Below are 15,037 nucleotides of genomic sequence, written 5' to 3'. Positions count from 1 at the left end.
CAAGAATTTTACGCATTTTGATCTGATAGTGTGAGATAATCCTAGCTTTTTTAAGGATTTAAGAAGGCAGGCCAAAGGCGTGAGACACTGAGGTTTTGAGTGTTTGGTTCCCATAGCAACGGATTAGGTGGAAAGCAAAAGAAGAGTTAAAGACCTCAGTTGGTGGGTGGGGGAAGAAAGAGGATCTTTTTGCCCTGAGGGGACAGAGGCGGAGTCAGGAGTCAGCGCGGGAAGGAGTAAGCTTACAGGGAAGAGAGAGAGAGAGAGAGAGAGAGAGAGAGAGAGAGAGAGAGAGAGAGAGAGAAGAGAGGAGAGAGAGAGAACAAATGCATAACTACTAGGGTGAGATGTTGATGAATGATTTGAGGAAGTTTGAGGAGCTATAAAAGTACAGTGAAATTCTTGAACCCCAGGGCAGCGTCCTGCAATCACTGGGGGGGGGGAATACGAGTTGTGTGTGTCCCCCCCCGCCAGTGACCACAGCGTCCTGTAGTCAAAGGCAGGGTGGAACCTCCCACACACCGGTGTGATTTCGAGTGAGTAAAAATGAGTTAGGAGAGGTTCTGCAATGTGGTGGGCGACCAGCCAGTAGGAGCCAAAGTATAAGAAAACAAGGTAGTTGGGCCAAAGGCCGAGAGGGACCGGGAATGGAGAAGAATGGAGAGGCCTAGATGAAGCTCAGAGTAGCCAGTAAACGGAGGGAGAGGAGAGAGAGAGAGAGGGAGAGAGAGAGAAAAGAGAGAGGGGGGGAGGGAGGGAAAGGAGAGGAGGGAGGGAGAGAGGGAGGGAGGGAGGGAGGGAGGAAAGGAAGAAGGAACGAAGGAAAGAAAAGCTTTATAAGTCACACACAGTCGTGTTTTGGTCATCAGCATGCCACACATATGATGATGGTGTCTCCATAGGAGTATATCCGTAGGAGTATAACCATTCTGGCCTGTGTAAGTGCTTGTTAAGATGTTCACAAATAACAACATCATGATGCATTTGTCCCCATAATTAAGTGACACATGACTGTTTTAGAAATAAAATGAACTAGCAGAGAGTAGTGAAGGGGAAAGGGGAGAGAGAGAGGGAGAGAGAGCTGAAAGGAACGGGAGAGGGGAGAGAGATAGAGGGTGGAAGTGTACCTTAATGCTGAATCAGTGGTGTTCGCAGAGGCCAGTAATAACAAGCGAGTCCGAAAGTTTTACGTGCGAGGTCCCTTGAAGTAAGAGCCGGTTTCGGCACCATCTGATAGGTAGAGAGCGTGCGGATGGAGGAGGCAGCGAGGAGGCACCGAGGCACAGATGGAATTCTCAGCAGGATATAGCTTTATTTCGCACGGGACACGTTTCCCTCGGGGCAGGGAAAAATGTCAGCTCACAGGTTGTGAGCTGGGACTTTATATATGGGGGCTTTAGGGTGTGGAAGGGGGGAATGTTTGGGGGAGAAATCAGGGAGGGGGAAGCAGGAAAAGCAGGTAGGATTAGGGTCTACTTTATATATGTGAGCTTTAGGGTGTGGAAGGGGGGAATGTTTGGGGGAGAAATCGGGGGGGGGGAAGCAGGAAAAGCCTGGCTCCATTCAGTCTGCCAACCTGGGATTAGGGTTTGGAAGTGTTTGCTTTTTCTCTCTTAAGATAAGAGAAAAGCTTGTTGTGATAAACAGCTTCTAAAATCTCTGGTTAACAGGTAGAATCTGCTTATCTTATCTTTGGAGATCAGAGGAAAGGCAGGCTGCTTCTCAGCAGAGTTTGTTTCCCTTGATTTCAAAGATCAAGGTGCTTATCAGCTCAGTTCCCTTTTTTGGGCTCCAAAGTCTGTAGGTCCCTGTTGGGGAGGGGGGAAGCTGCTGCCGTTTGGAACCCTAACAATTCTGACACGGCAACGAAGAAAGCTCCTAGTGCAGTCTGTGTGTTGCGGGTGCCTTCCGCCTCAGGACGTCCTTTGTCAGTGCTCACTGCCTCTCCCCATCCACACGAGTGATGAAGGCTGCAGCTTTTACCATGTGCGTATCCTAAGATCAACCAGTGACTACAAGAAAGATACTCCTGTGGCCCCATTCTACGAATGAGAATCAGGCTAAGAAACGTTAAGCCATTTGTCATTTGCTAGTCAGAAAAAAAGTTGAGAATTCTGGTAGGCTTTTTATTTATGTTGTATTTCAGGCTAACTTGAAAATTGGCTCATGTGTCAGACTACTCAGTTACTAAATTCCAAAACTAACTTGAAATAGTAAACAATAATTATTTCATTCTATAACTAACATACTTAATGGCAAATATTGAATAAATCCTATCTGTTTTTAAAAGACTTTCTCTTTTGAGACCTTAGGCATGCTAACTGATAAGTGTACCATGAGCTATATCCCCAACCCTTAGCTACGTTTTCACTTGGCTGTTTTTTTTTTTTCTTACCACTTTTTTAAAAAGATTTCTCCATGCTGCTGTGTTTATTAGTGATTTGTTCTGTGTTGCTGAGTACAAGGCGTGCGTGAGCACACTGCACCCTCACCTTCCCTCCGGTCAGCATTTGGGTAGTTCCTGTGCCTCCACTGTCTGAATAAGGCTGTGTGGACATTCTTTTACACTCTTACATGGATGTACCTTTCTCTTTCTCTTTGGTAAACACCTAAAAGTGGGGTTGCTCTGTTACAGCGGAGACCTTCTTTAGATTTAACGATTGCCCAAAGCTTTCCAAGGTGGTGACTCTGTTTCACACACCACCCAGCTGCGTGTTGCCTGGACTTTGTGTAGGTGGCTTTGAAAGCTTTCTGGCAGGTATACGGTATTATCTCCTTGGGGCTTTGTTTCGTACTTCCCCACTGTCCTGTGTGTGTTTGTTGATCATTCTTGTGTGTTCTTCTCTGCAAATCTGTTCAAGCCTTTTTCCTGCTCTTTTATTGAATTACTTGTCTTTTTGTTAATTTGTGTAAGAGTTCTTTATGTATTCCTCATTCAAATCCTTTGTGAGGTCTGTGCTGTTGATAACTGCTTCCCCATTCTGTGGTTTGTCTATTCATTATTTTAATGGTATCTTGATTAACAGGAACAGGCGGCTACTTGCTAGATAAAGGGCCTGGGGAGATAGCTCAATGGGTAAAGTGCTTGCTGTGCAAACATAAGGACATAAGTATGGGTCCTCAGCACCCCCATTAAAAGCCAGGCACTGGTGGTGCACTGGGGAGGCAGACACAGGCGGATCCTAGAGCTTGCCAGGCTTGCCTCGGTCAGCTAGAGCAGTAAGCTCCAGATCCAGTGAGAGACCCCATCTCAAAAATAAAGCTGGGGGCGTGCTAGAGGAGGGCTCCCAGCATTAGCCTCTGACCTCCACACATGCATGCATGGATGAGCACACCTACACACACATACAAAGTACACACACACACACACACACACACACAAGGCCGGCAGAGAGATGACTCAGCAGGTAAAAGTGATTGCCACATAAGCCTAATGACCTAAGTTCAGTTCTCAAAACCCATGTTAAAACAAGCCAGGTGCTCAGACACCTGTGCCCTCAGCACTTCTGTGGCCAATGGGACACAGAGACAAAGGAGTCCCCAGCAGCTCACAGGCCAGCTAGGCTGGAGTAGACAGTGAAGAAACAGAAACATGAGGGCCTATCCTAAGAGTTGTCCTCTGACCTACACACACACACACACACACAAGAAATGTTTTTTAAAAGAAAATTTTGAAAGAAAAAAGTCCCAAGAAGCCCTCTAAATAGCAGGCATGGCACTAACCCTATTGGTGGGAAAGGAGTGCTTATGGGCAGAGCCTGTGGGGAAGGTGAGGGAGGCCTGTCCTGGACTAGCTCTTAAAGGCTGTACTTTCATCATTTTTTTTAGGAGACTGCATATGCATGCGTGTGTGCGTGCATGCATTCCACAGTACCTCCACAGTAGTATAAAACTCCTACATTAGTACATGTTAACTTCCTGGGCTTGCTGAAGGAAGTTGGCCCCGTGTTGAGTGTGGTACCCTTTCTCCCTCCAGGGAGTTCCTGGTGCATGATGAGTCTGGGGTGTCTGGGAATACAGAAGGGGGTGCCCAGCCTGTGTCTAGCACACAGCACCCTGTCTGACAGTAAGCTTGCACTAAGGTGTGGGGCATCCATGTGATTCTTGGGCCACAGTAGAGGGACACAGAGCAAAAGTGCATAGAAAGGGATCCTTTTCTGGAGGTGAATTAAATGACTGCTAAATACTTGTTTTTAGATCCAAGCTGGAGCCAGAGCCAAAGACAAAGACAAAAGAATCCGCCTCTGAGAAAGTCTCACCTAACACCTCTCAGGACCCTGAGGAAAAGCCTGCTGCTGCTGAATTTCCAGGTATAACCTTGAAATTGCATTTCTTCCTCTGACCTGTCTGCAAGAATGCACGGCATGAAAAAAGGCAGTCGCAGCCTGGCGGGCTTGGAGGGGTGGCTGCCAAGGAAGCCTGCAAGTAGCAGTGGTCCTGTCAGGTGGGAGGAGTCACGTGATCAGCTGGAAGCTGGTGGGGTTCAAGAGAAGGGGCTGCTGGTCTGTGCTGCAGCTGGGTAGAGCCTGGGGCTATAGACTAAGGAGGCACTGTCGGCTGGAGAGGGCTGTAACTCCACAGTAGAACTCTGCACTGGCCAGCTATGGCCAGCCACTGCCTAGGGTGGAACACGCCTTCTCAGGGCCTCCCACAGCCAGGCAGACCAATGGGATAAGACACAAGTGTGTGTTCCTGTGTTTCCTGCCATCACAGAGTTACTGGTATTCCCAACACAGTACATACCAAAGAATCTGCCTCAAGTCTGAAAGCTTAGGAACATACATAATGTCATGAACCACTTCATTCTGTGTGCAGCTCACATGCCCTTGGGTAGGGATGCCAGCTCTGTGGACCAGCGCATCCCAGTTTGTGTGCCCCTGGGTAGGGATGCCTGCTCAGTGGATGGCATTGCAGTCAGAGGGCCCCTGGGTAGGGATGCCTGCTCAGTGGATGGCATTGCAGTCAGAGGGCCCCTGGGTAGGGATGCCTGCTCAGTGGATGGCATTGCAGTCAGAGGGCCCCTGGGTAGGGATGCCTGCTCAGTGGATGGCATTGCAGTCAGAGGGCCCCTGGGTAGGAATGCCTGCTCAGTATGCTGCATCCCAGTCCACGTGCCCTGAGTGGAGATGCCAGCTCATTACACTGCACCCAAGTCTCCATGCCCTGGATAGGGTGCCTGCTCAGTGTGCTGTATTCAGAAGTGCAGTGGACAACTTTTATACGGTGTCCCTCACTGCCTGGCAATGTGTTGAAGCCAGGGAAGGCCTGAGTGTCTTCTTTACCATGTCTGTAGCCCCGTACAACCCTCAGTCACTGGAGGGAGGGCTCTCTTTTATTGAGATATCTCTATTATCTCTGTTTTATATGTCTCATAAGCTTCTTTTATTGAGAGGACCCCCTCCAAAGACTCAGAGACTGGGTTACTTGACCAAGATGGGTAGGTTTGACTGTGAAGCCTGCCTTACATAAGCTTTCCCTCCATCTCACCAGTTCCCTATTTCATAAGTATTCATCATGGCCTGTCAGCCTGGAGGGTGTCAGAGGCCCTTTCTGCAGTTAGAACAGCATTTGCAGAGCCTTCACTGTCTACACATGCTGACTGAGTCACAGGCCTGATACACACTGGTCTTTAGAGGTGTGTGTGTTGTCAGTGCTCATAGGTGAGGAAGCCAGGGTTTGAAGAGGTTGTATGACTACTCAAAGTCCAGCACTGAGAAAGGAGCAGTTATAGCCTTGCACGTGGGTCACTCTGTTTGCAAAGCCTCAGCCTCGCTGGGCGTGGTGCCGCACACCTGTAGTCCCAACACTTGGGAGGCAGAGGCAGGCGGATCTCTGTGAGTTCAAGGCCAGCCTGGTCTACATAGTGAGTTCCAGGACAACTGGGGCCATAGGGAGACCATGTCTCAAAAAGACCAAAAAAAAAAAAAAAAAAAAACAAACAAACAAACAAGCAAAGCCTCAGCCTCTTTCTGGCTGATTGCTTCTGTGATCCCCTGGGCAGAGACTTTGCATGCCTCCTGTGTGTGCCTGCTCAAACCTTCCCCATTTTGCCAGGGCCACTGCCTTTCAGAAGACAAGGCAGGGCATCGTAATAAACTTACTAAACCAGATGCAGCATCCATGTTCATTTGTTCATTCATCTTACAGGAAGATCTTTAGCTAGTCTGCAGCTGGCCCCAAGCCCACTCTGAATGTTGTGCCAGGTATCAAGCTGAGTGTTAGGGACTTCGTGGTGAGTGGAAATGGCTCTTCTTCAGGCTTATGGGGAAACAGATTAGGTCATTATACAGAGCCCCTCCCACTGTGTCTGCGAGTAGAGTTGGGGTGAGATGGGAGCAGGCTGGGAGAGCTTGGTTTTGCAGTAAAGGCCTTTATAAAGGAAGCAACAGAGGGAACTTGTGATTCCTGGGTGGTAGAATTCCAGGCAGAAAGGCAGCAGGATGGAGGACAGGAGTGGCCCCAAGGAGAGGCTGGACAGCTGGGGTAGAGAGCAGGGGGCACAGAGCTGGGCACAGGGGGCTGTCACACCTGTTACAGTGAAGCAGGGTCCCTCCAGTTGTGCTGTTAAAATAGATTGTTAGGGCAGCAAAACAGACAGTAGGAAGACCCCTGGGGTTATTAGAAACGAGGCAAGGGGGTCAAGAGGTGGTAGATTGCTGGGTCACCTTTAGAGTAAAGCCAGAGTTTGAATCCTGGAAGTGAGGCCAAGGAGGGACGGTGGGGCTGCTGTGTTTGGGGCACCTGAGGGAAAGAGCTGTAGAGGGCTGGGGCGGAGGTCAGGTCAGGAGCTCAGTGCGGAGCATGTGGCCATGAGGTGTTTGGCAGACATATTGCACAAGGAAGTGGCCTTACGAGTGCAGAGGACAGGGGCTAAGCTGCAATCGGCCTTTGACAAGGCCAAGCTCCACAGGAACGAGGGGTTGACAGGAGGCTGAGCCCTCCTGTGCTCCTGTCTCCTGCTCTTTTTCCATAGCATTGATCATTTGTCTTTGTTCCGCATCTCCTGTGTTCCATCTGAGGTGCCTACTGGATGTACAGGTGGAGACATGGTGACGTTGGAGTAAGCAGGAAGAGCATGGGCCTGGGGGTTCCTGAGAAACAGGCAGTTAGGAGCTATGGCCTGGGTGTGTCTATGTAGGAGAAGGCATGGGAAAGGGAACACAAGGCAGACCGCCAGGGAGAGGCCAGCACTCAGCTTCCATGGCACCGCCTGTTCTGACTGGAGGCCCCTGTCCATTCCAGGGGCCCCGTGCGGCCAGCTCCTCCCCTCACAGGCTGCATGTTTTCCCTTTGTTCCATGGGGGTGGAGGCATTTTCTTTCTGCGTGAGGGCATTTGCTGAGTTTTCTGCAGGTGAGGGATCTACAATATAGTCTGTAAGGACGGCATCCTTCTGCTAGCCTTTGCTGTTCAGAGTTTTCATTTCCCTGTCCAAACCCAGGATGTCATGTAGACAAGTGTTTTGGTGCAGAACCATGTGGTGTGGTTCTAGGCAGGGCTGGTTTCTTGCTTGCCACACTCCCTCGCTTAAAATGCATGCTGTTTGGTACTGCTCATTTGGTCAGCAGGGTCACCTCTGTGCTCCCACACATGTGCACCCATGTCTGATGTTAGGGCCTTTTCTTTGAACATTCTTCCTGGCAAGGCTGTATCTGTGTTCCCATGGGTAGTTGGTTTGCACATCTTGGTTCCTGAGTGCTCAGATGTGTTTCCCAAGTGAATTATTGCCCCTGGAAAGCTCACTGTTGCCAGGGAGGATATTCTAGCCCCTAGAAAAAGTAAGTAGTGCCCTAAGAGAGGTATAGCAGGGACAAGGTTCAGACAGGGCTAGAAAGTTCTAGCCAGAAGGAACAGCATGAGCAAACACTCAGAGGCCAGAAAGCCTGGAGACTAGCGTGGCATGTCTTCACTAAAGAAGACCTTAGGGTCCGTAAAGTACCCTGAAGGAAGGGGGTGTGGGGAATACGGTTGCAGAGGCTAGCTGCGGCCAGACAAAGCCTAGACTGCAGGCCAAGCATCTGGACCTGACCGCATCACTGCAGCGCATGCTGCACTTGGCTGATTCCTGAAGCTCAGGGAGGCTTCAGACAGCTCATGTGTGAACCAACTATGTAGAGTCAAATTCTCTATTTTTTTAAAATGTATTTTTATTTTATGTGTACAGGTATCATGCCTGCCTGTATATAAGTGCACCTGTGTCATGCAATGCCTGTGGAAAGAAGATGGTGTCTGATCCCCTGGAACTGGAGTTATAGATGATTTTTAGCTGTCATGAGGGTTCTGGGTTTCAAACCTGGGTCTTCTTCAAGAACGCTGAGCCATCTCTCCAGTCCAGAGTTCTCTTAACAGAACTTTCCTGTCCTGGTTCCAGTATGAAAGGGGTTTATGTTTCTGATTTTGGTTTTACTCAAAAGAGAGAGAAGGAAAACACTGAAATAAGAACTGTAATGTAGCTAAGTTGGAGACAGAGCTCGCAGAGGTGGGGTGGGGCAGGTGAGAACATGTCACTGAGGATGCTTTGTGATATGTGTGTTTTCCTATGTCCTGCCTCCCACTGCCCAGCCCATACACTGGGTGGCAGCAGTCCTTTCCAGGAGCCTGTGTGTTGATGGGCTTCATCAGGAGCCATCATATACTTAACTTGTTACCAAAAAGGCTTTCTACATTAAAAGGCTCATATCTTCTCCCAAAGCAGTTCCATACCCAGCCCAGCACAAAGACTTCACTCTGTGTGGGCTGGCCATGGAGCTGCTGTAGGAGGGCCCTGTTGGCACTAGATGCACATGAGCCAACTGTTGAATATGGACCACACTGTGTAACCCTGCTCCATCACATGTCTTCATAATCCTGTTTCCTTAGCTGCCTATTCTGAAATGAATGTCTGGCCTTCTGTCTGTTCATATGTTTTGTTTTGTTTTTTAACAGAAAAGCCTTTGTCCGAAGCACAGACTGAACTGGGAACCTGGGGAGATGGCAAGGGTGAAGATGAGCTGTCTCCAGAAGAAATCCAAATGGTAATGCTGGTCTCTGCTGATCACTCCTTTGCAGCGGTTTTCCCGGGACTGCTCCACTGAGTAGGTCACGCTGAATGCCCCAGCTCTAAAAGCCATAAACACGTATTTTTATATGTACTCGCCTATCTAATATCCTAGTTCCTGATTTTCTTTTCCTGTTTTAAATTTACAGTAGCATAATTAACAAAGAAATTACCTTGAATGGTTTTGCTAATAATAGAAGCCTTTTCACCAGCCACGCAGTAGCCATCTAGATTAAATGGGTCTTTTATAATTGCCAAGACTGTGCTTAGAATCAGTTGAATTGCTGGTATTCTGATGAAGAACGAAGACTTGCGAACCCAGCAGGGTCAGCTGTGAATTTACCCATATCACTTACTCTCTGAGTAACTTGGGGAGCAAATCAGCCTCACTGAACTTCAGGCTGCTCAGAATGGATGCCCTGCAGAACCATGGCGAGTCAGATGCAATGGCCTCGGGAGGAACAGCTGCTCAGCACCACCAGAGACGCCCTGCACACAGCTCACATGACCTACACATGCCACGCAACTGAAAATGGGACATGCAGGGCATGCCCTCTCCTTGTGGCTGTTACTGCCCATACTTCCATTCCCTTCTTCTGTCCCAACCAAGCCATTCTCAATAATCTAGAATCTCAGCCTCTCAGTGTCAATGGCCAAAGCAATCAGTCTACAGTACTTCTTAGTTTTTATTGTGTAACTGCCATTGGGTGGGATAGAAGGCGGCCACGTACTTCTGTAACAGGCTGCTACCTGTTCAGCTAATGACTTTCTTAATTGGGAGTAATAGCTGAGTGTCATATCTTATAGTCTGACTAGCGCAAATCTTATTCCAAAGGCTCCATCCTGAAAACATAGAGAAAGGAACACTGTACTATTGATTAAATAAAAAGTAGCTTAGCAAATTGTGCTCATAATTCATAATTACTATTTGGGAAGTTTTTCCTCAGGGTAAAATCATGAATTAAGCCCTATCAGCAATTTAACTCCTTATTTCACCCAAAGGAATAGTTGTTGCGTATCGCACAGTGGCTGTGGGCTATTATCTAATTTGCACAATAAATCCCCAGGTACAGCTCTTGATACAGGTGGATGGGTACCTTTGAGTTAGCAGAAGTTTTATGGTCAGGCTGAGTGGAACCAATTGTTTTCTGATGTTATCAAGAAAATCCCACCCTGTATGAGCCCACATTCATTTTATGAAAATGACTTTATAAAGTCACCTTTATGTACTGATATGCTTATTGAAGTAACTTTGAAAAACAGGAGTGTGACTTCTGTCTCCAGTCTGTGTGGCAGGTGTTTGTAGCCAGTGTCCCCTGAAGCTGCCAGTTTGGCAGGGTTTTCAGGCTGTGCCAAGCTCAGTTCATGCATTAAGAACATGTTATTGTTGGCAGACACTGAATATGTGATCAGGAGCTGAAGTACAGACCCTGGGGAAAGTCACGTTCACAGGGCACAGCTAGGATCAAGGTGAGGGTCGCAGAGTCAACCCTGTGAAAGGGTTCCATACCAAGAAGGCACACCTGGAGGAGCTGGCATGCAGCTTTCCACAAGCCCCTCAGCTGCCATCTTGGTAGTCACGTGGCTCCTCTGGGCTCAGCCAGAGGAATGCTTCTGCCGCATTTTGTACTCAGAGGCCTTGGCGGTGGTGCTTTTCTTTTTCAAACTATAGCAAAAAGGTTAGGTTGGAGGAGTTCTGTAATAAGATGCTACCCAAACGGGTTTGTATCCTTTAAGCCCAATTGGGAACCCTTTTATGGAGCCCAGTGGGAAAGTCCCGCTGACTCTACATAGAGTAAAATAATCAGGGGGTGCTGTATGTACATCATGGCTGCTCCAAGCACATCCATGTGTGCTGATTTATACAACCTCAGACAGGAGCGAGTACTGAAGATACTACTGTATGCTCGGTGGAAGTCCCCTGCTCAGGGTCGCCAAGATCCCAAGCCCTAGAGTCTTAAGGAGATGCTCATAGAGCAGGCATGGTGGACACACCTGTGACCCCAGCACTTGTGAGGTAGAGTCAGGAGGATCAGGACAGGACCCTCTAGTGGGCTAGGGCAGGGGACACGGAGCAGACTGCCCACTGTCAGGCTTGCAGGGCCCTGCCTGCCCGCCTCACCTACCTAGCCCATCCAGTTACTTCCCATGTCAGTCAGCTCATCACTGTGACGAACTAAGCCACCGCAGGCAGGGATACAGTCTGTGGTCAGCCTTCTGGGTTTGTTCTGGGCCTGTGGTAGGTGGCATTATGGCAGAAGGGCATGCTGGGGCAGCTGCTCATCTAAGATGGAGCCCCGAAGGACATTGCCCTGGTCACCTTCTTCAGCTAGGCCCACTTTCAGCAGTTTCCATCATCAAATTTGGAATCAGTCTCTGAAGTAATCCACTGATTAGGTCAGAGCCCTAATAATCTAGTTATCTCCCAAGATGTGCTAGCTCAGGACCAGGCCTTTATTCAGCACATGAGCCTTTTCAGATGATTCATATCCAAACACAGGACATGTTGGGGGGTATTCTTAGACTGTAATCAGGTTGTATCCTCTGGGCATGTAACCCTGCTGTGGTGTTGACCACAGAGACCAAGACTTTTGTTTAACACTGTGCCTGGCGAGCCCCTACCTGTGGAGGAAGTGACACAGCCACACAGGCAAGAGCCAACATGGGAAGAGCCTGTGTGAATTTCCCAGTGCCAAGAGCCACAGCTACCCAGTATAATCTGAGGTCTGAGAGGTGAAGGGGCCTTCGCAGCATCCCAACACTCACTTTGCCTGCTTGGACTCTGTTTCCCAGAGAGCAAAATAATGGCACAGTACACATGTAGACAGCGTGAGCTGTTGTAAAGACCTCACTGCCTAAGTCTTATCATCCCCATTTTGGTGACAAAAGCTGAAGGACAGAGAGACTAGATTGCTCAGCAGCCGAGAACATACTGCTCCCAAGGTGAAGGAGCTGGGACTCCAGCTGTGGCTCCACACCTGGGGTCAAGGTTAAGATGCACCACAAAGAAACTGACAAGCTATCTAGAAGCCACTGACTAGCCAGGTCCACCCACAAATTCCCATGAGGCAAGGCTGTATTTTATCATTAGAAAAACTCAAAAAAGATGCCTCCCTGGAAAACAACCCTAGGCCCTGAGAGGGTGTGTGCTTGTCATCACACCTACAAGCCGTAATTACATGTTTTCCTCCTGAGTCCCTGCTGAGCAGGCAGTTAGTAGCCAGCTTTCAGACTCAGAGGGGAAAAGTGTTTTCTCTTCTGAGGTCTCTGCTGTAAGAGGGCTGTGTCCTTGGCTACCAATTGGTATTGGGAGTGACCCACCCTTCCACCCTTCTGATGCCATCCTGCCCCTCCCCATTTTCTGACACCCTGGGTCTAGGGTAGAGTGAGACCTTTGTGTTCTGATGAGCAGCAGGGCTAAGAACTGGCCCCGTGGTGTACAGGCACCACAGCTCCACCCCAGGAGGGAAGCAGGGCCCAGAGCAAGTTGAGAAATGCCACCATGAAGCCAAGAGCAGGGGCATGCCAGAGAAGGTGTTTCCGCCTGCTTCAAGCCTAGGCCTGTAACATACTTAACATACTGGCTGTGCTGCTTTTCTGGGATCATCTGGAGTCCCCAGCTGGGCAAAGAAAGCTAGACCGTGCCAAGGGAGGTGGGAGCCGTGCCGTGGCACCCGTGCACTGTGGAGCTTGCAGAGGATGCCAACGTAGAGGTGGGCACTGTGCCTTAGACCTCCTCTGCAGGTCCAGGCAGAGTCAGCAAGGAGCGTGTCATGGGCAGTGGGTCACACAGCTCAACGCTGCTGGCTGTGTAGCCTGAGAAGTTCCTTTCAGAGCCCTCTGCTCAGATCCATGGATCTCGATAACACCCAGCAAAGAATTTTCGGACAAATCAGTATGAAAAGAGTTGGGGTTTATTACGAAAGGAGACCAGAGCACATTAGGGCAACCCTCCTTACCCCGCCTCAGTGCTGTCACAGGAGGCTTCCAAGTCCCCAGTCTGTCCCTGTCACAGGCCCAGAACCTACCCTACAGCCTTCCCAAATCCTCCCTACGCCAAGTCTTTCTCCACCTGACGGTCCACTAGAGACAGGCAGTCACAGTGGGCACCTAGCAGAGAGGTTACAGGAAGTGGCCGAGCCCCGGCCTCACCCACTCACAGCTGGTCATGGGTAGTCAGACACGGAGGAAGCAGGCCCCAGCCAGCACAGCTGATCTTGGGGTGGCTAGCGTTTTCCTCCTGGAGCAGGGCATTTTTCAGACAGTATTCTGGAATACCCTGTGCTGGCCAGCGTGACTCAGCAGTAATCCGTGGAGGCTGGGTGGAAGGTCCCTTTTGCCCCTTGCTGAGCTCCATGTGATATTCTAAATCTGTGTGTTTCTTTGCAGTTTGAACAAGAAAATCAGCGACTCATTGGTGAAATGAACAGCTTGTTTGATGAAGTGAGGTGTGTGTGAGGCTGATGGCCTGAGGACGGCCTCCCCAGACCCCGGGGGTGTCCTTCGTTTGCTTTGGCACTCAGGCACCCACCATGTGACAGGGCAGGGCTGGGCTGGGTGGGCACTCGGGACCTGTGGACAAGAACAGCTGCTACAGCAGGCTGCTTAGCTGGAATGGCCGTAGGGTGCAGCGGAGACCTTGTGAAGGACTCTGGCTGCACTGAGGTCTGCCTCAGGTGGCCAGGCTCACCCTTACTGTCTGTAGCCTCCAGGGTGAGCGCTCAGAAACCACACTTCCATGGAAATATTAGCAGCACTGTAAAAGCAAGGGCTGGATCTTTGCCCAGCCCTGTTCTACTCTGGGCGTGCCCCCCGCCCCATGGAGTCCTGATGCTGCACCTGCCCCCTGGCCTGGGGACTTGCTCAGGGCAAGCGTACTCCCCTTGAGCAGCCACAGGGGCATTATTCCAGAGATGGACCTCCAAGGCCTCCTTCTGCCCAGCCTAGCCCTCCTGTCCCTACCAATACTCCTCCCCTAAGCCTGACACCAGCTCCCCCAAGTGTCTTTTCTTCCTGTCCCTCTGGTGTTGGACTCCCCATTCCCCACCCACCACCTTTCTCCTCCCACCATCAACTTTTGCCTTGTGCTGGAGCAGCATTAACATCAGCCTAGGTCAGCTTCCATTTTCAGACCCACAGTCCCAGCTGTCCCCCAGGGTACCCCGTCCTGCCCAGGACCAGAAGAGCTGCTAGCCAGTTTCAAGTTGGGCAAACACTTAGTTGCCAAACCCAGGTGAGGTGTTTGCAAATTGAACCCCGGGGCTTTCTCTTCCCACAAGGAGCTGGCTTGAGAGAAATGTACCTTTTTTAAAGATGGGCTTTCCCAGATGTCCCTGACCTTGTCTTTTGAACCCCCAACATATGCTAGGTAATTGGGCTATGCATAGGACTCACCACAACCTTCCATTTTGTCACCAGGGACTAACCCTGCTCTCCTCAGATCCCAGAAAGCCCCTGGAATGCAGAGGCCACTGCACACCTGCCTCCTGAGAAGGGCATTTCCATCCAGTGCTGGAACTAAGCTACAGATTTCCCCCACCCAGCGCCTCTCCCCATCTGTCATGGCTGCCCATTCTCTACTGCCTCATCCAGGATGGCTCCTTAGAAAGGTGTGCCTCTTAGGTTACCAGGAGCTAACAGTTAATACGTACCTTGTCGATTCTTTTTTGAAGGCAAATCGAAGGGAAAGTCGTTGAAATTTCCAGACTCCAAGAGATCTTCACCGAAAAGGTTTTGCAACAGGTAAAAAGACGTATGGGCCCAGTGGTTTTAAGTTTTATCTTAGAAGACTAGACTGAGAACTCAGAGCCACCACACTTCCAAAGCATCTGATCCCTGCAGATCGGGCGATGCCATGTGCTGTTAGCCAGTCACACCGAGTTTCTAGGCAAAGCCGCCTGTTGCTCCCCAGCAGCCCTTTATGGGGACTCATCCTGGAACAGAATGCCACTCATGAGCTAGAGCACCCAGTGGTGGGAGTCCTAGTTCAGTCCAGGACTAG

The 15,037-nt window shown here is 49.9% G+C and overlaps 1 protein-coding gene across 3 annotated transcripts in view; it reads left to right on the top strand.

The window, feature by feature from the left end:
- The window catches only part of Stx18 (syntaxin 18), a 132,686-nt gene that overhangs the window by 113,018 nt on the left and 4,631 nt on the right, over window positions 1-15,037 (top strand). For 2 of the 3 annotated variants that reach the window (XM_029563512.1, XM_008833116.2), the window contains 4 exons: window positions 4,198-4,310; window positions 8,925-9,013; window positions 13,426-13,484; window positions 14,709-14,778. In XM_029563512.1, the coding sequence (XP_029419372.1) occupies window positions 4,198-4,310; window positions 8,925-9,013; window positions 13,426-13,484; window positions 14,709-14,778 (331 nt within the window). Of the gene's footprint in view, window positions 1-3,143; window positions 3,150-4,197; window positions 4,311-8,924; window positions 9,014-13,425; window positions 13,485-14,708; window positions 14,779-15,037 lie in introns of all 3 variants that reach the window. The other variant, XM_029563513.1, reaches the window with a different exon arrangement.

This window comes from Nannospalax galili, unplaced genomic scaffold (assembly GCF_000622305.1).
Source record: "Nannospalax galili isolate Female #2095 unplaced genomic scaffold, S.galili_v1.0 scaffold1076, whole genome shotgun sequence".
Classification (NCBI taxonomy): Eukaryota; Metazoa; Chordata; class Mammalia; order Rodentia; family Spalacidae; genus Nannospalax; species Nannospalax galili.
Note: the sequence above shows the minus strand (reverse complement) of the source record. Positions and strands in the feature narration are given on the sequence as shown.